The sequence below is a fragment of the Schistocerca cancellata genome, chromosome 3, assembly GCF_023864275.1.
Source record: "Schistocerca cancellata isolate TAMUIC-IGC-003103 chromosome 3, iqSchCanc2.1, whole genome shotgun sequence".
Classification (NCBI taxonomy): Eukaryota; Metazoa; Arthropoda; class Insecta; order Orthoptera; family Acrididae; genus Schistocerca; species Schistocerca cancellata.
Window position 1 is genome coordinate 87,396,987 of NC_064628.1, and position 26,503 is coordinate 87,423,489.

The 26,503-nt window shown below is 45.5% G+C and overlaps 1 protein-coding gene across 1 annotated transcript in view; it reads right to left on the reverse strand.

Annotated features, from left to right (window-relative positions):
• Positions 1-246: 246 nt before the first annotated feature.
• LOC126177071 (facilitated trehalose transporter Tret1-like) overlaps positions 247-26,503 on the reverse strand; it is a 90,328-nt gene continuing 64,071 nt past the window's right edge. The window contains exons 5-6 of the mRNA XM_049924311.1: positions 22,036-22,141; positions 247-866 (exon numbers count right to left, since the gene is read on the reverse strand). Of these exons, the coding sequence (XP_049780268.1) occupies positions 595-866; positions 22,036-22,141 (378 nt within the window). The 3' untranslated portion in view covers positions 247-594. The remainder of the gene's footprint in view (positions 867-22,035; positions 22,142-26,503) is intronic.

Genomic DNA, 26,503 nt, shown 5'->3' on the forward strand with positions numbered 1-26,503 from the left:
GCATTAGTTTTGTCTAAGATATATATTGTAATTTCACAGTATGTTCGCCCTGAACATGGCCCTTGCGATGGGCTGAAACCTGTCGGCATTAAATAAATAAAAAAAAAACGCGATTAAGACTGTTTTCTTAATACTAAGTATTTGGTACAGTTACTTCACTGGAATGACTTACATACTAGTACTGCATGGAAATTTTTCAGTATTTTATTGGGCAGATGAGCAGGTACTGTTATGGAAACAATATGGTACAGAAGAAATCAGTGTTTAACATATATTTTCAGAGGTAGTCCTGGAAACATTCCAGCACGATTTATTAACAATAATTTCACACGTAATGAACTTAATAGCTACAAGAAAAATCACAGCACTTGTTTCCAATGTATCTTAGCTTAACTGGCAAGCACTTTGCCTCTTTACTGTTCTTTATTCGGCTGTTACGCGGACGAATAGCACCGTGACGTAAGAAGCTTCGTGGTGGCTTTCCAGTGATGTAGACTGGGCTTGTCGAGTACCCTTGCCACGCAGAAAATAGTACGACAGGCGTCCAGCGAGACACAGAAGTGTCGGCAGGTGGGTTGTGCGCCGGCGAGGCGGTCACCGCTTGTTGAGGATGGCCTGGATCTCCTCGAGCCGGCGGCCCTTCGTCTCCGGCAGCAGGAAGACGACGAAAAGGGCGGCGGCGATGCAGCAGACGGAGAAGAACCAGAAGGGCGTGTAGGCGCCCAGCGAGCTCGAGATCTGGCTGAAGAACTTGGTGATGAGGAAGGCCACCAGCCAGCAGAAGGACGCCGTCAGCGACGACGCCAGCGCCTTCACGTTCGTCGGGAAGATCTCCCCCATGACGGCCCAAGGCAGCGCTCCAAATCCTAGAAAAGAAAAGGCGGCATGTCAATACGGGAACTCCTCACCTGACCGGAGGTCAGCTACGACATTTCTCATAAAAATGACTCTGAGCATTATGGGACTTAACATCTGAGGTCATCAGTCCCCCAGACTTAGAAATACACTACTGGCTACTGGCCATTAAAATTGCTACACCAAGACGAAATGCAGATGATAAACGGGTATTCATTGGACATTTTCACGCAATTTGGATGCATCGATCCTTAGAAATCTGTATCGAGAACAACCACCGCTGGCCGTAATAACGGTCTTGATACGCCTGGGCATGGAGTCAAACAGTGCTTGGATGGCGTGTACAGGCACACCTGCCCATGCAGCTTCAACACGATTCCACGGTTCATCAAGAGTAGTGACTGGCGTATTGTGACGAGCCAGTTACTCGGCCACCATTGACCAGACGTTTCAAACTGGTGAGAGATCTGGAGAATGTGCTGGCCAGGGCAGCAGTCGAACATTTTCTGTATCCAGAAAGGCCCGTACAGGACCTGCAACATGCGGTCGTGCATTACCCTGCTGAAATGTAGGGTTTCGCAGGGATCGAATGAAGGGTACAGCCAAGGATCGTAACACATCTGAAATGTAACGTCCACTGTTCAATGTGCCGTCAATGCGAACAAGAGGTGACCAAGACGTGTAACCAATGGCACCCCACACCATCACGCCGGGTGATACGCCAGTATGGCGATGACGAATACACACTTCCAATGTGCGTTCACCGTGATGTCGCCAAACACGGATGCGACCATCATGATGCTGTAAACAGAACCTGGATTCATCCGAAAAAATGATGTTTTGCCTTTCGTGCACCCAGGTTCGTCGTTAGTACACCATCGCAGGCGCTCCTGTCTGTGATGCAGCGGCAAGGGTAACCGCACACATGGTCTCCGAGCTTATAGTCCATGGTGCTGCAAACGTCGTCGAACTGTTCGTGTAGACGGTTGTTGTGTTGCAAACGTCCCCATCTGTTGCCTCAGGGATCGAGACGTGGCTGCACGATCCGTTACAGCCATGCGGATAACATGCCTGTCATCTCGACTGCAAGTGATACGAGGCCGTTGGGATCCAGCACGGCATTCCGTATTACCCTCCTGAACCTACCGATTCCATATTCTGCTGACAGTCATTGGATCTGGACCAACGCGAGCAGCAATGTCGCGGTACGATAAACCGCAATCGCGATAGGTTACAATCCGACCTTTGTCAAAGTCGGAAACGTGATGGTACGCATTTCTCCTCCTTTACACGACGCATCACAACAACGTTTCATCAGGCAACGCCGTTTAACTGCTGTTTGTGTATGAGACGTCGGTTGAAAACTTTCTTCATGTCAGCACGTTGTAGGTGTCGCCACTGGAGCCAGCCTTTTGTGAATGTTCCGAAAAGCTAATCATTTGCGTATCACAGCATCGTCTTCCTGTCGGTTAAATTTCTCGTCTGTAGCATCTGTAGCACGTCATCTTCGTGGTGTAGCAATTTTAATGGCCAGCAGTGTACTTAAACGTAACTAACCTAAGGACATCACACACATCCCCGTCTGCAGCTCGTGGTCGTGCGGTAGCGTTCTCGCTTCCCGCGCCCGGGTTCCCGGGTTCGATTCCCGGCGGGGTCAGAGATTTTCTCTGCCTCGTGATGACTGGGTGTTGTGTGATGTCCTTAGGTTAGTTAGGTATAAGTAGTTCTAAGTTCTATGGGACTGATGACCATAGATGTTAAGTCCCGTAGTGCTCAGAGACATTTGAACATTTTAGACACACATCCCTGCCCGAGGCAGGATTCGAACCTGCGACCGTAGGAGCAGTGCGGTTCCGGACTGAAGCGCCTAGAACCGCTCGGTCACAGCGGCCGGCGACATTGCGTTTTTAATCTCTACCTTCCGGAAAACACAACGTATTTTACTTTTCCTGTTTACCAAAGCGTGTTTCGACACCTGTCTTAACTTCTGAGGGTCCTGGTTTATTTCTTTACAAATATTACACAGAATTGGTAGTTATTTTAGACCAAAACTATTTGAATTGTTTATTTATTTACTAGCTGAGAACTTATTATCACCCTGGTATATATTTATTACAATCTTCTATTAGCTCATCTCCTTCTTTCCCCTTCCTTTGTTCATCTCGTCCTTCACCCCCCTTCTGTCCATCTCATTGTAATGGTTCTTTATTTACGTGACCATTACGGCACTCCATCCCCAGTTCTCGATACCAGTAATATCGTACTACGTTTCTGCGAAGTAACAGACATATTTTTGTGACAATATTCACATTTGGTTTTATTAATGTATAGGTACTCCGATGTAACGATATATTACAGTGATATGGTTCTTGTGTGTATTCATTTCTGTGAGACTGTCCTAATCTTTGACTTACTTGTAACAGTTTTGGCGCGAATGCGCACAGAGCAGTCTTTGTTTCACTTTGCAGTAGTTAAGTTGTTATTTCGCTTTGTAAAAGAACAGTCAAGTCTTGTGTTTGGTTAAAGAGGAAGTTAAATGTATGAAGATTGATACTAAACTGTTTTCTTGATGATGTGACTGTTAAGAAGAAGTATATGTGAATTTACAAGAAGTTTAATAAAAATGTGGATCGTGAACACCAAGTCAAAAATTATTTCTACCATACCATTGTTCTGATCTGGGATTGTTTGATCATTAAGAATTTTCTGAAAATCGCATTTGTTAGGTCTTCAAATATTGCTAAAATACAGATCTGGACCTTCTAGCAGTCAAAGTGGAATCGCCCTACAATTAACAAGATGAGCCATAACAACTTCGACGAAATCTACGTGGGAATCCATTCAACATAAGTGCCAAAATTAATGACTTTTTTACAGTGACTTCATTATTTCCATTCTGACGATACCATCCACAGTCAATAACTTTGTTGTTGCCCGATAAAGCGAACGTATGCTGCGTGAGCAACATTATTAATCTGATTTCTAACCTACTTTGCAAGTGGTGGTATTGTTAGATCTTCCACCCTCTCTATTTGGCCCTGTCCTCTACCTCTCTCGTACATTTCTTATGCCCTCTTCTTTTCCTTCCCCCCCCCCCCCCCCTCTGTCCGTCTGCTCTTTCCCCCTCTGCCCAACTCCTCCTCTCTCCTGTAATTCCATTTCCTCTTCCCCTACCTCTTTGTTCATCTCCTCTTCCAACCTCTCTTTGATCATCTACACCTCACCCATCTCTGTCCATTTTCTCTCCCCCTTTCTGTCCATCTCTCCTCCTCCCCTCTCTCTGTTCATCTCTTCCTCTTTCCTTTCTCTGTCCATCTCCTCCGCTCTCTGTCCATCACCTCCTCTTCCCTTTATCTGCCCACACCCTCCAGGCACTTTGTCTGTTCATCTCCTCCTCGCTCTCTCTCTGCCTACATCTTCCTCCCCCTGTTTCTGTCTTCTTTTCAGACTGTAACAAACATGTGTACCAAGTTTGGTTAAAATCGTGATTTAGAATGAACTTTTATACCCGTTGCTTTGCCCGCCTATGCTCATGTAAAATATATTGCACATTTATTTAACATTATTTCATCCTAATTTTGTACACTCATTTCACCTCAATTTCTGGCGAATTTCGCTGTGCAGTTTCATTTCTACGCAGCTCAATTTTATAGCGCCAAATCTCCTGAATTATATGTCGTAGAATGATATATTTGTTCTGTTAGATTCAGCGGTGTATGTGAATACTGTCTGCAAAATGTGTCGCGAGAAAAGTTAATAGTAAATAAGTAATAAATTAAAACGTCATGCTTGATGCCGCAGTCTTGCGACGTGATGAGCGAAAATGAAGTAAACGATAAACTTTTTTCCTTTCATCATTTAGTGGGGATCGTCACAGAGGAAATGTTTCTTAAAGGTTTTGAAATTATGTTTAAAGTTTGTTGTAGGTCTTCAAGTACCCTAATGCTCAAATACTGGATCACCAAAGTATGGGCATTCGCTCATCGTGGGATAACTGCTTTTCTGCCCCCACCCGCAGCCCTTTGATACGTAGTTCTTTTACTCCCACAGCGATGGTTTCCAGACAGTGTGTGATATGTGTAACAAGTTTGGTTGAGACTGGTTCTGTGGTTTAGGAGGAGATGTGTAACATACATACATTCATATTTACGTAAATCCATTTTTATAATATGTATGGCTCCATTTATTTATGTATTTATTTATGTTGTGATCAAGCACCTGAATTACATTAATGGAGAAAGTGGATTTGTACATGTCGGCTTGATCAATGCCTTTTTACGGCTTGTCAGCACGTCATCTGCAAAGTAGTCGCAAGAAATTGCGTAAGGAGTTTTTCATTTTGAAATATTTTTGCAAGAGTACTAGTGGTATATGTCCTTAAGTTTTCCGTTCTTTTTTCCATCATGGGCTTGTTTTCTTTTTGGCTGTAGTTACATACGCTGTTATTCTCACCTACCGCACTTCACCCTGACATTGTCTCACGCTTTTTCACACACAAAACGAGATTTGGGAGTAAGGTTACTCACATTCGCCGAGAGACGCCATGTTATTTTCGTTTTTCAATTGTTCATTGTTTTCTTTTTGTCCATTGTGGCCGCTAATTCTGAATGTTTGGTGCGAGTTTGTGTGATGCGTCCGCTTAGGGAGAAACGTATTTGATGTGTGTGTGTGTGTGTGTGAGTGAGAGAGAGAGAGAGAGAGAGAGAGAGAGAGAGAGAGGGAGGGAGATAGTGGGTCAAAGACTAAATTGAGGAGATCTTGTTGGATAATCGAGGATGTTTGTTTGTTTGTTATGCTGTATTTTCTTGGTGGGTGTGTTTTTATATAATTCATGTTTAATTGCATAGTGTTACGTATTCGTTTCATACTTTCTTTTCTTATGTTATCGTTTTTTGTATGAGGTAGTTCTCCACTAATGAAGTTTTCGGTAAAGACTGTTTTATTGACTGAGGATCTTGATATCAGTTTCAATAGTATTTGGAGTGTGCTTATGAGACGATCTGTTAAATTAGTGCGTGTATTGTCACTTTTTAAGACTCTGAGAAACTCAGAATAACTAGTTTTGAAGTTCCTGCATATCGACCTATGTATACAGATTGGCATGAACTCCAAGTTATGTGAGAAATTCCAGCTTTCTTAAATTTGCCTGTTGGGATGTTGTCGACGTTGAGATTATTCTGTACTGAGTTGTCTGTGCCTTATGAACTTCTAGTCCTTGTCTCTACAGTATGAAGATAAACACACAGATGTCGAAACATGTTTGGAAAAATAGAAAAAAGAAATACACTGCGTTTTGCAGAAGGCGGAGCTTGAAAACCCAATTTAATTTGCAAACACAGAAAAAACGTCGACAGCAGATTTCAAACCCAGCAAGATGATATTTATTAATCTCCATGATTTTATGAATAACATGGCTGCTTCCGTGAAAATAGTGTGCAGCAAGAAGTAGTTCCTGCCTAATAGGCTAACGTTTGCCAAAATTGAAACATCTCGAAAGAATCGTCCGAATTAAAGACGGAGGCCGTTTAAGAGGCTGTACGAGCTGTTAATCGATCATGATTGAAAACAAAATATAGAAAACGAAACACGCCTAGATCCAGCAGTACCAAGTCGGTCATTAAGGTGAAAATGAAATGTGAAACAATTTGTGACGATCCTTTATGGTCTGTTATGTTTTTTACCATCACAGATACATTTGAAGACCTTCCAAAACGAATATCTCCTGACCTCGGAACTGGAAGTTAGATCTTGGAATGTTTGTTTATAAGTGTACTTAAAAAACTATTAATATGTTCGCATAAAAAAAGCGACTCACGCCATACTGATTACAGCGTACGTGGCATTTGCAGTTGGTGGGCAGAGCCATCTGTGAGCTATGCAGCTGACCACCGTGGAGCATCGCCAGGAAAGGTCACCTAACAAGGGAACATCCCCATCGCATCCCCCTCAGATTTAGTTATAAGTTGGCACAATGGATAGGCATTGAAAAACTGAACACAGATCAATCGAGAAAACAGGAAGAAGTTGTGTGGAACTATGAAAAAATAAGCAAAATATACAAACTGGGTCGTCCAAGCGTAAGATAGGCAATATTAAGGGCAATATGAGGCGAGGAGCGCCATGGTCCCGTGGTTAGTGTGAACAGCTGTGGAACGAGAGGTCCTTGCTTCAAATCTGCCCTCCACTGAAAATTTTGCTTTCTTTATTTTCGCAAAGTTATGATCTGTCCGTTCGTTCATTGACGTCTCTGTTCACTGTAATAAGTTTAGTGTCTGTGTTTTGCGACCGCACCGCAAAACCGTGTGATTAGTTGACGAAAGGACGTGCCTCTCCAATGGGAACCGAAAACATTTGATCGCAATGTCATAGGTCAACCGATTCCTCCACAAGAAAACACGTCTGATATTTTGTATACGACACTGGTGACAGCATGTGCGTCACATGACAGGAATATGTTGTCGACCCACCTAACTAGTACACTTGGCGAATGGGTGAAAAGTTTCTTCTACCTTGCCCGATTTAGGTTTTCTTGTGGATGTAATAATCACTCCAAAAAAAGTGATGAAAACATAAGAGTTTTTCACATAAACTGAAAATAAAAAGTTAAAATTTTCGGTCGAGGGAAGATTTGAACCAAGGACCTCTCGTTCTACAGCTGTTCACGCCAACCACAGGACCATGGAGCTCCTCGCCTTACAGTGCCCGTAATATTGCCTATCTTATGCATGGACTACTCAGTTTGTATATTTTGCTTATTTTTTGATAGTTCCACACAACTTCTTCCTATTTTCTCGATTGATCTGTGTTCAGTTTTTCAGGGCCTATCCACTGTGCCAACTTATAACTAAATCTGAGGGGGGTGCGATGGGGATGTTCCCTTGTAAGATATATTCGACCACATCTGGACAAGAAAGGAGCACGGGAGCAATGACACCAATAAACCATTGTCGGTATTTTATACGAGCGATATCATTTTTAGACTGTCTAGAGTCTCCGTTTTATTTAGCTTCCTTTTTTTGGCCAGGTTGGCACTGGATACAACGTAAAGTGATTATTTCTGTGTATATAGCATTTAGCTACGCTAGCAATCCGAAGCAGTTTCTTACGGATAGCACTATCAGTAAGTATCTATGCCCTGACTACTTTTTTTACAGTATATAATGATATACATAAACTTTCCTCGTGAATCACTTTATTTATTAGTGAAAAACCATGTTAAAATCCTTACAGTAGTTCCTGAAATTAGCCATAACATGCAGTTAAAAGGACACTGGAGGAGAAAATACAGCAAGAATTCGGAAAGCTTCTTTCTTTTTTAGCATTAATTTTGAAATGTAGTGGCAATTAGTCAACGGAATATTTACTTATTCTTTTATTTTGCTTTCATCGGAGCTGGCTAGGGTTCAGAATGGCTATACTGCTTAGGACTTAAACTGCTGGTAACAGTAGCCAATTCCCTTCGTGTGTAATAAAAGAGAATAATAAGCTAGGATTCAGATTAAATATAACTGCAGTCTCCTGGTCTGTAGCGCGAGATCTTGCGTTTCTTGTCTTCTTGAACTGCAAAAAATCATGCAGCCAAATCCAGTTGGAAAAAAAAGTTCAGCTTATCTAGTTCTTTGGTCAGATATTAGTAACCGTTGCCCCAAAGAATACAGTTAAAGTAGAATTTAGTTAATACTGACAAGATGTCAAACAACCTTTGCTTGTAGTTTCAATCATTGTGCTAGGATGGGACAAAGAAAAATCAGTACTAAAGGAGCATCAGTTTATTGTAATATGTTCCGATCACTGGAGAAGAATGGCACACCACAGAACTTTTTTTGTTCGCTTGGGCACGCAGCACAGTGCATGTCAATTTGAAGTTTGGAAGAGGAAAGGTCCAGACTAGCTGGAATAAGTTTAATGTTCTTTACGATAACTGTTTCGGCCTTATTGCCATTCTCAAGTAATGCCTAGTATGATTCGACGTCCATATTGCATCATTAGGAAACTGTCACTGTCAGTATCGTAGCGATTCCATGACGTATATTAATTATAAATGTACTGAATACGTTTTGACATTTATTTGATGGTTCGTTTACTAAATTCCGATTTGACTTTTATTTATTGACATATTATTTATTTATTCATTTATTAAATGCCATATGTTTATAATTAATACATCATTACGAATTAGACAATGATTGTTTGCTATAGAAGGACGACTAACGAAACTTCGAGTAACTTGAGAATAAAGGCAAAATCGCTGTTCTAAAGAATTTTGAGCTTGTAGTGCAAAAATAAAGAGTAATTATTTAGCTGCGCTTGAGCATCAAGCCGGCCGCTGTGGCCGTGCGGTTCTAGGCGCTTCAGTCTGGAACCGCGTGACCACTACGGTCGCAGGTTCGAATCCTGCGTCGGGCATGGATGTGTGTGATGTCCTTAGGTTAGTTAGGTTTAAGTAGTTCTAAGTTCTAGGGGACTGATGACCACAGATGTTAAGTCCCATAGTGCTCAGAGCCATTTGAACCATTTATATTTTTTTGAGCATCAATCACATAATACCTCTGACAGTAATTGTTATATGAAGCTCTGATTTTAAAAAGACAACAGGTTTTTTTTTAGCAGATTCGGGTCAGGTATCTAGTTACAGCTGTTTTTCTTGATCTCATAGCTTCCTAGTCATTTATCTGAGGATCAAAAACGCCTGGCACTATCGGTCAATTATACATTCATACAATTACAGCCAGATTATAAAAGGGCTTAGCGCAACTGTTCGCAAATATGTTATGTGTTAACAATACTCTTGCGCTGTCCTTCAGCAAGGGCACATTACTGTTGGTGTTGTATCGTAAAAACTAAATAAACGGGTAGAAGTAACATTTCACATTAGATTGATTCTGCAGTATTACTGAAGCTGATAAAGTTCAAGAAAGATAAAGGGTAGAACATTAGAAATTTCCACTACGCCTCGTCTAGTCAAAAGACTTAACATCGCTATTGAGCGGTAGACAAAACTGTAGGTGAAGTAGTTACCTATGATGGAGTACGACCTGAAAATTGCATAAATATCCAGTAGAATCTCCACAACATTTCGAAGTTGTGTAAAGATTGGAAGCTTTCTTCAAACGTTCAGAAAAATAAAACTTCAATTCACAAACTGCACAAACTTAGTATCCTATAATATCAATCAGTCAACTCAAACAGCTACCTGTAACGGAATGGACAGTATCTCGAAAGGAGGTTATAAGATGAACATCAACAAAAGCAAAACGAGGATAATGGAATGTAGTCGAATTAAATCAGGTGATGCTAAGGGAGTTATTGGAAAGCAAAATGATGATGGTCGAAGTAGGGAGGATATAAAATGCAGACTGGCAATGGCAAGAAAAGCATTTCTGAAGAAGAGAAATTTGTTAACGTCGAGTATAGATTTAACTCTAAGGAAGTCCTTTCTGAAAGTATTTGTATGGAGTATAGCCATGTATGGAGGTGAAACATAGGCGATAAATAGTTCCGACAAGAAGAGAATAGAAGCTTTAGAAATGTGGTGCAACAGAAGACTGTTTAAGATTAGATGGGTAAATCACGTAATAATGAGAAGGTACTGAACAGAATTGGGGAGAAGAGAAATTTGTGGTACAACCTGACCAAAAGAAGGGATCGGTTGCAAGGACACAATATGAGACGTCAGAGGATCACCGTTTTAGCACTGGAGGGAAGCGTGTGGGATAAAAATAGTAGAGGGAGACCAAGAGATGAATACAGTAAGCAGATTCAGAGGGATGTAGGTTGCAGTAGTTACTTGGAGATGAAGAGGCTTGAACAGGATAGAGTAGCACGGACGGCTGCATCAAACCAGTCTTCGGACTGAAGACCACAACAACAACAACAATAATAATTAGTAGGGTTATCTAATGCAATGATCACAAGACTCTATGACAGCTAAAGGAGATGATACGTTTCGGTTCATTGGCAGCATTCGAAACGTTCTGGAAGCTAATAACAGCAATAATCCGGCTTCTCAAGTTGGGACGCCGTTCCTTTTACTAAAACAGCACTGCTTGGAGGCGTCATCGAAAATATTACCTTCAGCTGCACATTGTAGCGTCACAGACTGTTGAGACACATTCCCCGGATGCATCTCTTTTGATGGTTGGAATAGTGTTTGAATATTGGGAATCTGTCCGATTTCATGGAGTATTTTCTTGTTTGCTTTGTTTTTGGCCAAGTTGTTGTGACAGTTGTAGCTAGTGAAGGATCTCGCAGTGTCAAATAGGTCGAAATATTGCTGTGGGAGACTGTCGAACGAATCAGAAACGTTTGTGCAATACTGATTTTTCAATTTTTTTTCTGTGAAGCATATGTCTGAGTCGCAAAATTACAAACATTTCTCGTAATCTTTACGTGACCCGCAAAAGCAACAGGTTTCAAATGGTTCAAATGGCTCAGAGCACTATGGGACTTAACATCTATGGTCATCAGTCCCCTAGAACTTAGAACTACTTAAACCTAACTAACCTAAGGACATCACACAACCCCCAGTCATCACGAGGCAGAGAAAATCCCTGCCCCGCCGGGAATCGAACCGGGGAACCCGGGCGAGGGAAGCGAGAACGCTACCGCACGACCACGAGCTGCGGACACAACAGGTTTAACAGATGTGTTTATAGAGTCGAAAGATAAGCATAAAATGATGTTCTCGCACTGTTTCCGCTAGTATAATATGTAGCTGTCATCGGAATAGCCGGCCGGTGTGGCCGTGCGGTTCTAAGCGCGTCAGTTTGGAACCGCGTGACCGCTACGGTCGCAGGTTCGAATCCTGCCTCGGGCATGGATGTGTGTGATGTCCTTAGGTTAGTTAGGATTAAGTAGTTCTAAGTTCTAGGGGACTGATGACCTCAGTAGTTAAGTCCCATAGTGCTCAGAGCCATTTGAACCATTTGTCATCGGAATCCGATTATCGCAGCCCTTCGAAAGTCATCTCTTGAGAAAAAAGCGTGTATTTTGTGTAGAAATACGGAGATTTCTAAGACGATATGAATTTGCACCTGAAATTAGGGTAGTTAAAACGTTGTAAGGCTCTTAGAAGCATAAAGGCTGTATTAACTACACTGGTGTCCAAAATTTAAGCAACAAATGGAAATGTTGCAACGTTGCGTCTATTTTGCCACAAAACAATATAAACAGATAATAGTAAAGTAGAAACAATGTAAAGAATATAACGTAAACTCTTGCAACATGCTTAACGGCAGACAAAAATGTTGTTCGTTTTTTTTTACAATTTAACGTATTTGCACACACATTCCGACAACTGACTAATGTGCTCAGTATGGGGTGTCACCATCTCTGTCAGCAATACAGGCCTGAAAACGACGGAGCATGCCCCGAAAGATGTCACCAATCTCTTGTTGAGCTTTCCGTCTCCCTACTGCATCCCCGACGTATTCTATAGGATTCAGATCGGGAGAGCGAGCAGCCCACGCCATGTGTGCATTATCTGCCGTTTCCAAGAAAACATCAACCACCCGTGCTCTTTGAGGTCGAGCATTATCGTCCAGCAATAAGAAGTCTAAGCTCACAGCACCTCGCAACAACTGCACTTGACGTCCCAAGATCTCGTCACTATACCTGATAGCAGTCCAACCTTGTCGATTCAACCTTTCAATTTCGTGAAGAGGTTTTCGAGTGGTCGACATGATCCCCGCCATTAGAAATTCTCCTCGATATCAGTCTGTTTCCACAATTTTTGGGTCCCGAAATCGTGTGCCACATTGCCTCCAGATACGTCGAGAATCACTCCCAAGACCATATCGGGAATCATCTGTGAAAAGAACATTGACCCGGTGTTCGATCGTCAGGTGCCATGTTGACGACTCCACTCTAGGCGTTCCCTCCTGTGAAGACGCGTCAGAGGTACGCATACAGCGGTCTCTGACAATAAAAGCCACTCTGCCGAAGCCTTCTGTACACAGTATGCCTCGATACAACTTGTCCAGTGTAGGCTGCTAGGTCGAACGCCAGTTGCCGTGCATTGCCAAGGGATTACCGTCGTGCTCTTAGCCAAATAAAGTTCCTCTCTCTTTCTGATGTCACACGTGGTCGGTCCTGGTTTTCGGGATACAGTTTGGATCTCTATAAACTGTCACCACATTAGACAAACAACAGAACGATTCACGTTAAGCCATCGGGCCACATCAGTAGCCGGCCATTGTGGCCGAGCGGTTCTAGGCGCCTCAGTCCGGAACCACGTTGCTGCTACGGTCGCAGGTTCGAATCCTGCCTCGGACATGGATGTGTGTGACGTCCTTAGGTGCGGGCCTATGGGGTATCGTCTCAGTTGTGCGACTGGATTCGTGATTTCCTGTCAGGAAGGTCGCAGTTCGTAGTAATAGACGGCAAATCATCGAGTAAAACTGAAGTGATATCAGGTGTTCCCCAGGGAAGCGTCCTGGGACCTCTGCTGTTCCTGATCTATATAAATGACCTGGGTGACAATCTGAGGAGTTCTCTTAGGTTGTTCGCAGATGATGCTGTAATTTACCGTCTAGTAAGGTCATCCGAAGACCAGTATCAGTTGCAAAGCGATTTAGAAAAGATTGCTGTATGGTGTGGCAGGTGGCAGTTGACGCTAAATAACGAGAAGTGTGAGGTGATCCACATGAGTTCCAAAAGAAATCCGTTGGAATTCGATTACTCGATAAATAGTACAATTCTCAAGGCTGTCAATTCAGCTAAGTACCTGGGTGTTAAAATTACGAACAACTTCAGTTGGAAAGACCACACAGATAATATTGTGGGGAAGGCGAGCCAAAGGTTGCGTTTCATTGGCAGGACGCTTAGAACATGCAACGAGTCCACTAAAGAGACAGCTTACACTACACTCGTTCGTCCTCTGTTAGAATATTGCTGCGCGGTGTGGGATCCTTACCAGGTGGGATTGACGGAGGACATCGAAAGGGTGCAAAAAAGGGCAGCTCGTTTTGTATTATCACGTAGTAGGGGAGAGAGCGTGGCAGATATGATACGCGAATTGGGATGGAAGTCATTACAACAAAGACGTTTTTCGTCGCGGCGAGATCTATTTACGAAATTTCAGTCACCAACTTTCTCTTCCGAATGCGAAAATATTTTGTTGAGCCCAACCTACATAGGTAGGTATGATCATCAAAATAAAATAAGAGAAATCAGAGCTCGAACAGAAAGGTTTAGGTGTACGTTTTTCCCGCGCGCTGTTCGGGAGTGGAATGGTAGAGAGATAGTATGATTGTGGTTCGACGAACCCTCTGCCAAGCACTTAAATGTGAATTGCAGAGTAGTCATGTAGATGTAGATGTAGTTAGGTTTAAGATTTTCTAAGTCTAGGGGACTGATGACCTCACGGGTTCAGTCCCATAATGCTTAGAACCATTTGAACCATTTTTTAGCCACATCAGTTTCCGGCTGTTCTGGTTTCATTCTTCCTATGGCCCTGCACCGCAGAGAATCTGGTAGGCATCTTCCCTATGCCATACTGCGGCGTCTGGACTGTGGACGCAGCGATGGTGGACGTGGGCAAACACTACACCGTTTGGTAGGTGCTACGACGTCATCGTTGGTGTGGTTGTCGGTTGTCTGGAATGCCGTCTTCCGAGCAGCACGTGATTGTACGGACATCTGTTGACACTTTATATTATTACCTCGTGAATTAGACACGGAACGGAGAAATAGCAGTTTGTTGTTTTAATTCTGGACGCTAGAGTATAATAAATGAAAAAAAATAATGAAAAGGTCACAAAGAAAATTATCGGTAAGAAGGAAAAATCTTTTTATAAGTCCCCCGTAATAGCCAACAATGAGTAGGTCTAACAGTAAGAAAGTATTTCATTCTAAAGTACTGCTTGTTTCTACCGAGTGTGTCTCCTGAGACGTTTTGGCAGGTATTTACAATTTCCTTTTTTGCATTGTGTAGCTGGAGGCAGTCCAACAATTACTGCTCCTCACGCGTTAATGCCAGTCCCAGCGTCAACAGAAAGCGTCGATTTTTTTATCGATTACAAACATAATGATTCTTGAAGTGGAATTTTCGTGCCCATTGGATGGAGCGGTCTCGGATTAGTCTAGTGCGATACTTATTTTATCGGTATGCATCAACAGGAAGAGTAAAATACGAAGAATAAACAGCAACCCAGGAACGACTGAGTAGCGCTGCATGTTTGGCGGTAGAATTCAGTGCGGGCCAGTGCAGTGTTGTTGCTACAGGAGTACTGTCCCTGCGAATACATATCGATAAAACAAATGTAGCACTAATCTGGGACCGCTCTATTGAATGGGCACATAAAATTCCACCTTAAAAATTATTTTATTTGTACGGGGAAAGAAAGCTACACTTTCCGCCTGCACCGGGTTTCACATGAAAGACGCAACGCTCACTATACACTCCTGGAAATGGAAAAAAGAACACATTGACACCGGTGTGTCAGACCCACCATACTTGCTCCGGACACTGCGAGAGGGCTGGACAAGCAATGATCACACGCACGGCACAGCGGACACACCAGGAACCGCGGTGTTGGCCGTCGAATGGCGCTAGCTGCGCAGCATTTGTGCACCGCCGCCGTCAGTGTCAGCCAGTTTGCCGTGGCATACGGAGCTCCATCGCAGTCTTTAACACTGGTAGCATGCCGCGACAGCGTGGACGTCAACCGTATATGCAGTTGACGGACTTTGAGCGAGGGCGTATAGTGGGCATGCGGGAGGCCGGGTGGACGTACCGCCGAATTGCTCAACACGTGGGGCGTGAGGTGTCCACAGTACATCGATGTTGTCGCCAGTGGTCGGCGGAAGGTGCACGTGCCCGTCGACCTGGGACCGGACCGCAGCGACGCACGGATGCACGCCAAGACCGTAGGATCCTACGCAGTGCTGTAGGGGACCGCACCGCCACTTCCCAGCAAATTAGGGACACTGTCGCTCCTGGGGTATCGGCGAGGACCATTCGCAACCGTCTCCATAAAGCTGGGCTACGGTCCCGCACAGCGTTAGGCCGTCTTCCGCTCACGCCCCAACATCGTGCAGCCAGCCTCCAGTGGTGTCGCGACAGGCGTGAATGGAGGGACGAATGGAGACGTGTCGTCTTCAGCGATGGGAGTCGCTTCTGCCTTGGTGCCAATGATGGTCGTATGCGTGTTTGGCGCCGTGCAGGTGAGCGCCACAATCAGGACTGCATACGACCGAGGCACACAGGGCCAACACCCGGCATCATGGTGTGGGGAGCGATCTCCTACACTGGCCGTACACCACTGGTGATCGTCGAGGGGACACTGAATAGTGCACGGTACATCCAAACCGTCATCGAACCCATCGTTCTACCATTCCTAGACCGGCAAGGGAACTTGCTGTTCCAACAGGACAATGCACGTCCGCATGTATCCCGTGCCACCCAACGTGCTCTAGAAGGTGTAAGTCAACTACCCTGGCCAGCAAGATCTCCGGATCTGTCCCCCATTGAGCATGTTTGGGACTGGATGAAGCGTTGTCTCACGCGGTCTGCACGTCCAGCACGAACGCTGGTCCAACTGAGGCGCCAGGTGGAAATGGCATGGCAAGCCGTTCCACAGGACTACATCCAGCATCTCTACGATCGTCTCCATGGGAGAATAGCAGCCTGCATTGGTGCGAAAGGTGGATATACACTGTACTAGTGCCGACATTGTGCATGCTCTGTTGCCTGTGTGTATGTGCCTGTGGTTCTGTCAGTGTGATCATGTGATGTATCTGACCCCAGGAATGTGTCAATAAAGTTTCCCCTTTCTGGGACAATGAATTCACGGTGTTCTTATTTCAATTTCCAGGAGTGTATTATTTAGTTCTGCGTGAGTTTAGTGTTAACATAGAATGGTTTTGTTAACTACATGGCTCGACAAAAAGCGATGCACACAGAGGACATGGTCTGACGTCAATATAATTTCGTAAACGTGCACCAACGGCGGGAATGTAAACGATTAAGGTTGCTATTCTCAGTAACAAGTAGAACTTTAGCCAGAGAGCATTAGTTCTCGTCGTATTTAGAGGTGCTGTCAGGCCCGGTCGGGTATGTAAGGGGCTTGGACAGCCTCAGATATTGGGTGATTACTGCGAAGTACACGGAGACGCCGGGTACTCCTCTGAGAAAGCGTTATCAGCACCTGACTGAGTTTCAAAGGGGTCTCACTGTGCATGTCTGTACCACCGGCTAGTGGAGTCGTTCAGTATCTTGATTTGTCGTGCGTTCGGATCCAACAGTGGCCCGATGTTGGACTGCATGGAGCGTGAGAGCTGTCATACTCATCGTCAGTGTTCCTATAGACCGCGTCTGACTACACAAGATATCGAAGTGTTTTGCGCCAACCATATCGCAACGCCTTCACGTCTACGTCTGCGATCCGAGAACGAGTATGGGCTCTCTGCAATATTCTGCGTCATCCCACAGCACTGGTCGGAAGCTCGAAGCAACCAGACCAGGGAATTGCTGTCTTATGCACAGGCTGCCACTAGCACCACAGCACAAACGGGAGCCTTTGACCGGGAAGCAAGGACTGCTAATGGATGGTGTCGCATCGTGTTAAGCGACCAATTACGATTCTGCCCTGCCCAGAAAGACCATCATTGGTGAGTAGGGCGGAGATTTGGAGAGAAGTCCCATTCTTCCAATGTTCGGGGGAGGCACAGCAGTGTCAGCCCTGGCGTCGTGGAGTCGGGAGCTGTCGGGTATCACTTCAGGTCACGACTGGCAGTGTGTCACAGAACTCTGACGTCACATCAGTACGTCACGGACGTACAGCGTCGCGTCTTCATGTGTTACCTTTCATGGTGCTACACTCATGCTCATAAATTAAGGATAGTCCGCCGCTCGTGGTCTCGCGGTAGCGTTCTCTCTTCCCGAGCACGGGGTCCCGGGTTCGATTCCCGGCGGGGTCAGGGATTTTCACCTGCCTCGAGATACCTGGGTGTTTGTGTTGTCCTCATCATTTCATCATCATCCAGGAAAGTGGCGAAATTGGACTGAGCAAAGATTGGGTAATTGTACAGGCGCTGATAACCACGCAGTTGAGCGCCCCACAAACCAAACATCATCATCATCATCAAATTAAGGATAATGCTGATACATGGTGAAACGACGCTCTGGTGGGCGGTTTGCGGGTTTAAATCACCTCGAGGTATGACCATGCGGTGCATTTGACCTGCGGTCGTCACACGGTGGCGCTGGCAGAAGTCCACATACGCAGAGGAGTGTTGGTGCATGTCAGAGTACGGTGCAGCGAGTAAGTGTGTAGACGTTTTCAGACGTGGTAATGGTGACTGCGTGTTGAAAATGGCTCAAGGAACACATATTGATGACGTTATGACGGGTACAATGCTAGGGCGACTGGAGGCTGGTCAAACACAGCAGGTCATAGCATGGGCCCTCCGTGTGCCACAAAGTGTGATCTCAAGATTATGGCAACGATTGCAGCAGACAGAAAACGTGTCCAGGCGCTACGGTACGGGACGTCCACAGTGTACAACAGCACAAGAAGACCGATATCTCACCATCAGTGCCCACAGGCGTCCACGGAGTACTGCAGGTAGCCTTGATCAGGACCTTACTGCAGCCACTGGGACAGTTGTCTCCAGACACACAGTCTACAGACGACTTAACATACATGTTTTATTCGCCAGGAGACTTGCAAGGTGCATTCCACTGACCCCTGGTCACAGGAGGGCCCGTAAAGCCTGGTGTCAACAATACAGTACATGGACATTGGAACAGTGGTCCCAGGTTATGTTCACGGACGAGTCCAGGTATAGTCTGAACAGTGATTCACGCCGGGTTTTCATCTGGCGTAAACCAGGAACCAGATACCAACCCCTTAATGTCCATGATAGGGACCTGTATGGAGGTCGTGGTTTGATGGTGTGGGGTGGGATTATGATTGGTGCACATACACCCCTGCATGTCTTTGACAGAGGAACAGTAATAGGTCAGGTGTATCTGGACGTCATTTTGCTCCAGTATGTCCACCTTTTCAGGGGTGCAGTGGGTCCCACCTTCATCCTGATGGATGCTAACGCAGGGCCCCACCGAGCTGCCATCGTGGAGGAGTACCTTGAAACAGAAGATATCAGGACTGCCTGTTCCCCAGACCTAAACCCCATAGAGCACGTCCGGAATGCTCTCGGTCGACGTATCGCTGCACATCTTCAAACCCCTACGACACTTCAGGAGCTTCGACAGGCACTGGTGCAAGAATGGGAGGCTATACCCCAGCAGCTGTTCGACCACCTGATCCAGAGTATGCCAACCAGTCGTGCGGCCTGTGTACGTGTGAATGGTGATCATATCCCATATTGATGTCGGGGTACATGCGCAGGAAACAGAGGCATTTTGTAGCACATGTTTTTCGGGACGGTATTCTCAATTTATCACCAATACCGTGGACTTACAGATCTGTGTCGTGTGTGTTCCCTACATGCCTAAGCTATTAGCGCCAGTTTTGTGCAGTGCTACGTTGTGTGACACCACATGTGCAATTATCCTTAATTTATGAGCATGAGTGTATTTTTCGACAGGGCAACACGCTGCTCCACACATGACACGTGTCTCTATGACCTGTCTACATGATGTTGAGGTACTCCAGTGAGTAGCAATGTTCCCATATCTGCCTCCGATAGGACGCGTGTGGGACCACCCGGGATGTCACCACCGTCCCAATGCGATTAACCAGGATATCAAGTACCAGTTGCAGCAGTTGTGCGGCCGCTTGTCTTAGGACAGCGACAACAGATTTATGACACGATTCCCAACCGAATCAGTGCAGGCTTCCTGGTTAGATGGCGTGCATCGTCATACTGATAAAAGGGCTGATGCTTCCAAGTTCTTTGCAAATTTGACTCGATTTTGTAATCACTGAAATAACATCACGTACCCTCTCGACCAGTGAAGTATCGTTTTCTCCTACTCTTCTGCATGCTTCTTTTTCTTTATCAGGCATTGCATATATATTTTACTTGAACAGTAGCAAGAGTAACGGACCTATTCAGAATAATAAAGAAATTAATACTTGTCTCTCCCACAACGCTAACGTATCACTCTTCTCTGCTCTAATACGAGGTGCGACAATAGAGTAATGAGACTGATTTTCTTTGTAAGATGTGGCGGACCTGCAGGCTTGCGTAGGCACAATATCTTTGACCTAGGTCTATAAGTTGCTTCTAGTCCAAGCGGCACATCGATGCAACTGCTCAGTCATGAATGGCTCTGAGCACTATGGGACTTAACTTCTGTGGTCATCAGTCCCCTAGAACTTAGAATTACTTAAACCTAACTAACCTAAGGACGTCACACACATCCATGCCCGAGGCAGGATTCGAACCTGCGACCGTATCGGTCAAGTGGTTCCAGACTGAAGCGCCTAGAACCGCACGGCCACACCGGCCGGCCGTTCAGTCATGAGTTGTGCTGTAATAAGTTAACAAGTGTTTGTGTGTCTCGTCACAGAAATGGAACCGCATAATATTGCGCAACGGTATGCCATTTCTTTTTGCATTAAATTGGATGAAAACACGACGACAACTTATGGTAAACTTCAAAAGGCTTTTGGAGAGGAGGTTATGTCAAGAGCTCAAGCTTTTCGTTGGCATAAAATGTTTAGTGAAGGCAGAACGAATGTTGAAGATGAAGACCGCAGTGGACGACCATCAACCTCTCGGACAGATATCAACTTGGCCACGGCGTGTGAACTCGTACGATCTGATCGAAGATTATCCGTGGAAATGATTGCAGAATAACTGAACATCAATCGAGGAACGGTTCGTATAATAATAACAGAAGATCTTGGTATGAGAAAGATTTGTGCAAAAATGGTCCCCAAAAATCTCACACCACAACAGCAATTGTTAACCTCAGAACAAATTTCAGTACTACCACAGCCACATTATTCGCCAGATATCGCTCCGTGCGACTATTTTCTATTTCCAAGAGGCAAAATGGCGATCAAGGGACACCATTTTCAAGCAACACAAGATGTCCAAAAAGCTGTGACGATGATCTTGGAGGATATTACAGAAGATGAGTTCCAGAAATGTTACCATCAATGACAGAAGCGCTGGAAAAAGTGTGTGCAATCAGAAGGGAACTAATTTGAAGGAGACATCACTAAACTTGACTAAAACGGATAGCAACATTTTTTTCACATCAGTCTCATTACTTTCTCGTCGCACCTCGTATACACCTGTTTAAACTGAGAACTATTCACCATTTTTCCGCTGTCACAACTTTGGAGTGTAACGTCTCGTAGACGAGGAAAGTACGTTTCACGTCTGCAATATAGAAGGGGCAGTCAAATGAAAACGAGATAGATGGAAGAACGCAAGTAAACTATTATTTTTTCATAAGTAATAGCCATAATTGTTAATATATTAACCCCGTTGTGAGACAAGTCGGCCAATGCCACCGTCGAAAAATGTTTGCAATTGCCTATGGAACCATGATTGTACACAGGCGTGCATCTCTTCGTCCGAAGAAAATCGACGGTCGCAAATGCCTTTCTTCACAGCTCCAAAAATATCGAAATCGCATGGGGAGACGTCAAGACGCTATGGAGGATCAGTAATGGCTTCCTAATGAAACTTTTGCACCGTAGTCGAAACAACTTTACAAGATGTAGGCGGGCGTTGTCCTACAACAGAATACTGTCGTCCATCAAGATTCCTGAACGTTTGGGCGTAATTTCGCGCTTCAATTTTTGGAAGGTGTTCACACATCCTGCATACAGGCCAAATCTCAACCCGTACGATTTCTGTTTTTTTGGACCGCTGAAGGAAGGTTTTTCACAAAGAGGTGCACACCTGCATGGTTAAATATGCAACCGCAAGCATTTTTCCATGAAGGTACTAAGTGTCTTGTCTCACAGTGGAATAAATGTTTTAACAGTTATGGCGATTACTTTTGAAATAATAAACAGTTTATTATTGTTTTCCCATCTGTCTCCTTTTCATTTGACTGCCCGTTGCACTCATTCATTCACACACACACACAAACACACACACACACACACACACACACACACACACACACACACACACATGCACGCGTGTAGAAACAGCGAGAGGAGAGTCAGAGGTTGCGGGAAGGAACAGCGACTAATGTTTTCGGATTAAACATGACTCCCTAGAAATTGTTACTGGCCAGTCACTCACCTGGCGAGTAGACGAAGATGTAGACGACGAGCGACGTGACTGGTAGCCAACCAAGCGACGATGCATCCTGGTATTCCAACACATAAAAGTATGTACCCAGAGCAACCTGAAAAAACGACACGTATGTTATGATTAATTTCCTACTAATTTCACATGATTATTTACAGTGAAAAATGACATGCATCTCGTAATTGTGCCAATAGCTTCTGCAACAGTTGATGGTTTTCCTACAACGAATATCACATAAAGATATTTGTAGTCCAAATGAGTAGAAAGAAGCGTTCACAGATTTCAAATCCTATCTAGCACTTATATGTCGTTATTACCATAAAAATTAAAACCAAACACTTTCTTTCATAAATTACCTGAACGTCCTCCTCCAAATTCTAGTTCATTAATGAGACGAGCTTCCAAGTGTCTCTGTTACGTGACAACTAAGAGGATGGGAACCTAGTGGAACACAAGTGACCCACACATTTAGGGTCGAAGTTGGTGGTCCCAAGCAACATACTGTTACACCTCAAAATAATTTCGTAGTACATGCTTAAATATTTCTAAAGCTCTACCTGGTGAGATCAGAGCCAAGGAGGCTACCTCGAGGCCGGTGTGCCAATCGGAATGTCAACAAGACGTACCACCCATGAAGTGGATGGCAGGGCATCATGTGAGCATTGCCACACAACTTCAGAGTGAGAGAAGCAGAGGCGCAAACGCCACAGCGCTTTATAACAAAGTAATACGTACCAAAATAATACGTAACTCCAGCGCCAGAGCGCCGCTGCAATAGTCACACGTTGCAGTAAGACCAAACACTTGGCGACGCAGGACAATTACCGAATTACCACAGCGAGGCAAGGGGCACTGGCAAGACTGTAGTGGTCGTGCATGTCATGAACTGAGGAGGAATACATACAGTGTGCATTCAACTGTTAGACTCAGGTATGTTATTTTCCAGACAACCGGATCTGCTGTTAACCACTCATCGATAGTCATTGAGGTTCGCCGTTAATGAGAGGGAGGTAGAACGAAGTGGAAAATGGGAATAAGTGGGCAACTAAGTGGAAGAAGTGTTACCACAGCGTAATTATAATAATGATGCTTCATCTTTATGTAAGTGCACATATACATTCCTGGAAATTGAAATAAGAACACCGTGAATTCATTGTCCCAGGAAGGGGAAACCTTATTGACACATTCCTGGGGTCAGATACATCACATGATCACACTGACAGAACCACAGGCACATAGACACAGGCAACAGAGCATGCACAATGTCGGCACTAGTACAGTGTATATCCACCTTTCGCGGCAATGCAGGCTGCTATTCTCCCATGGAGACGATCGTAGAGATGCTGGATGTAGTCCTGTGGAACGGCTTGCCATGCCATTTCCACCTGGCGCCTCAGTTGGACCAGCGTTCGTGCTGAACGTGCAGACCGCGTGAGACGACGCTTCATCCAGTCCCAAACATGCTCAATGGGGGACAGATCCGGAGATCTTGCTGACCAGGGTAGTTGACCTACACCTTCTAGAGCACGTTGGGTGGCACGGGACACATGCGGACGTGCATTGTCCTGTTGGAACAGCAAGTTTCCTTGCCGGTCTAGGAATGGTAGAACGATGGGTTCGATGACGGTTTGGATGTACCGTGCACTATTGAGTGTCCCCTCGACGATCACCAGTGGTGTACGGCCAGTGTAGGAGATCGCTCCCCACACCATGATGCCGGGTGTTGGCCCTGTGTGCCTCGGTCGTATGCAGTCCTGATTGTGGCGCTCACCTGCACGGCACCAAACACGCATACGACCATCATTGGCACCAAGGCAGAAGCGACTCTCATCGCTGAAGACGACACGTCTCCATTCGTCCCTCCATTCACGCCTGTCGCGACACCACTGGAGGCGGGCTGCACGATGTTGGGGCGTGAGCGGAAGACGGCCTAACGGTGTGCGGGACCGTAGCCCAGCTTCATGGAGACGGTTGCGAATGGTCCTCGCCGATACCCCAGGAGCAACAGTGTCCCTAATTTGCTGGGAAGTGGCGGTGCGGTCCCCTACGGCACTGCGTAGGATCCTACGGTCTTGGCGTGCATCCGTGCGTCGCTGCGGTCCGGTCCCAGGTCGACGGGCACGTGCACCTTCCGCCGACCACTGGCGACAACATCGATGTACTGTGGACACCTCACGCCCCACGTGTTGAGCAATTCGGCGGTACGTCCACCCGGCCTCCCGCATGCCCACTATACGCCCTCGCTCAAAGTCCGTCAACTGCACATACGGTTCACGTCTACGCTGTCGCGGCGTGCTACCAGTGTTAAAGACTGCGATGGAGCTCCGTATGCCACGGCAAACTGGCTGACACTGACGGCGGCGGTGCACAAATGCTGCGCAGCTAGCGCCATTCGACGGCCAACACCGCGGTTCCTGGTGTGTCCGCTGTGCCGTGCGTGTGATCATTGCTTGTACAGCCGTCTCGCAGTGCCCGGAGCAAGTATGGTGGGTCTGACAACCCGGTGTCAGTGTGTTCTTTTTTCCATTTCCAGGAGTGTATTTTCGACAAATGCTACGTTTCCACTTACAATTGTCCCACTTGTATCTCTTTAGTCACCATCAAATAATTTTTTTTTGTATTTATACAGTGATCTCCAGCAATATAAACATGTATATGAATGCGTAAACACCTGAGGATGAGGTCAAGCCCGTAACCGGTCGTGTGACAAATAAATAACCTTTTATTGTGACTGGTAGCGGAAACTTTTTAACACGCTGTAAAGGAACAGTCACGGAGTTCAACGGCATCCACTATGGATAAAATTCAAAGAACGAAGTTCACATATTGAAGCATGCATTCATAGAATTGCATAGTGAAGCGCTAGGGAACAAAATTCTCACTAAGGTGCAGGGTGTATATAGCCGGTCAGTTCAGTGCTCGCGCTTGACATCTACGGATCCATCTTTGCTGTACTGGAACTGCTGGATAACTACCTTGCGTGTGAGCCGGTTACTGTCTCTGATTGTGTCTTGGGTTTGCCCGCTGATCTCGTTGTCATCGTTGTGGCGACAGCTTTGCGTGGCTCCTGTTTGTCGTGAGTTGTTCGCCCTTGCCCTAGTCTGTTGCCTTGTCTGTCCGTCGCATTCGTTACCCGTACAGTCGATTTAGTTACTCTTCTGCATTCAACGTGCGCACCGACATCCGGCTACTGCGAGTATAGTATTGGTGATGAGTAAAAAGGAAGTTCTTTAGTACCATGGACGCTTAATTGGCTCGCTTTCTGGAGCGACAGCAGCATTAACTCCAGTTAGACTTGCTCGAACAGTCCACGGGTATACTGCCGGTTCATAGTGTCCAACGGGCACAATATTTCAGCGATCACAATATTTCAGACGAACAGTTCGTCAGCGCACCTGACGATGGCGACATGTCTGATCGCCGAAATATCGTGCCCGTTGGACACTATGAACCGGCAGTATACCCGTGGACTGTTCGAGCAACAAATACGCCGGGAGAAACTGAAGGATCACATCATATACCAGTTAGACTTGTTTCAAAAATGATTTCAGCTGCAGGTGGACCAACTCAGAATACTCGAGGCCCAGATGTCTCAATGAATGACTCAGTGCCTCCATCTACTGATGCCTCCATACCTCCAATGACGCAGAGGAGGACTGGGACACGTACTTGCATCACCTGGGACGGCATTTTTAGGTCTTTCAAGTCACAGATGATCTACTGCACTACTGATTGTTTTTGTCTTAGATTTCGGCGGAAACATTCTTTCTGCTCCAAAGGTTAGCCACTCTGTCAGATCCTCTCACGCTGTCGTTTCAGCACATTTGCGTTCTGTTGACTGATTACTATTTCCAGCGACACAATGTGGCTGTCTCCAGGCTCGGGTTCCATCAATACTATAACCAGCAGGGACAGTCATATCGCTCTTGGGTCACCGACTTTCAAGGCCAATGCGATTTCATTTGCGCCAATCAAGGCTGCAGGGCTTCGTACAAAGACTCCTTGATCTGCGATGGGGTGGTCCACCTTGCACCAGATCCGGATGTCTACACTACTGTGTTGAAACTAGATAACCCCTCATTGCAGGACATTTTACACAACACACACTCGTTGGTAATCGCTCAGGCTACAAATGTGAAAACTATTGGCGAGGTCACAAATTGCAGCAGTCAACTATCCGCGTGCTCTGCTCTAGCTCCGCAGGCGCAGGACAGCTCCCAGTTTCAAAAATGGTTCAAATGGCTCTGAGCACTATGGGACTTAACTTCTGAGGTCATCAGTCCCCTAGAACTTGATTCGAACCTGCGACCGTAGCGGTCGCGCGGTTCCAGACTGTAGCGCCTAGAACCGCTCGACCACTCCGGCCGGCCAGCTCCCAGGCAGCACCGCCGTGATTCGTCTGTGTCTGACATCTCTATGGCTTCTGAGCCCCCAGTCATGCCTCGTCGTAGATCACGAG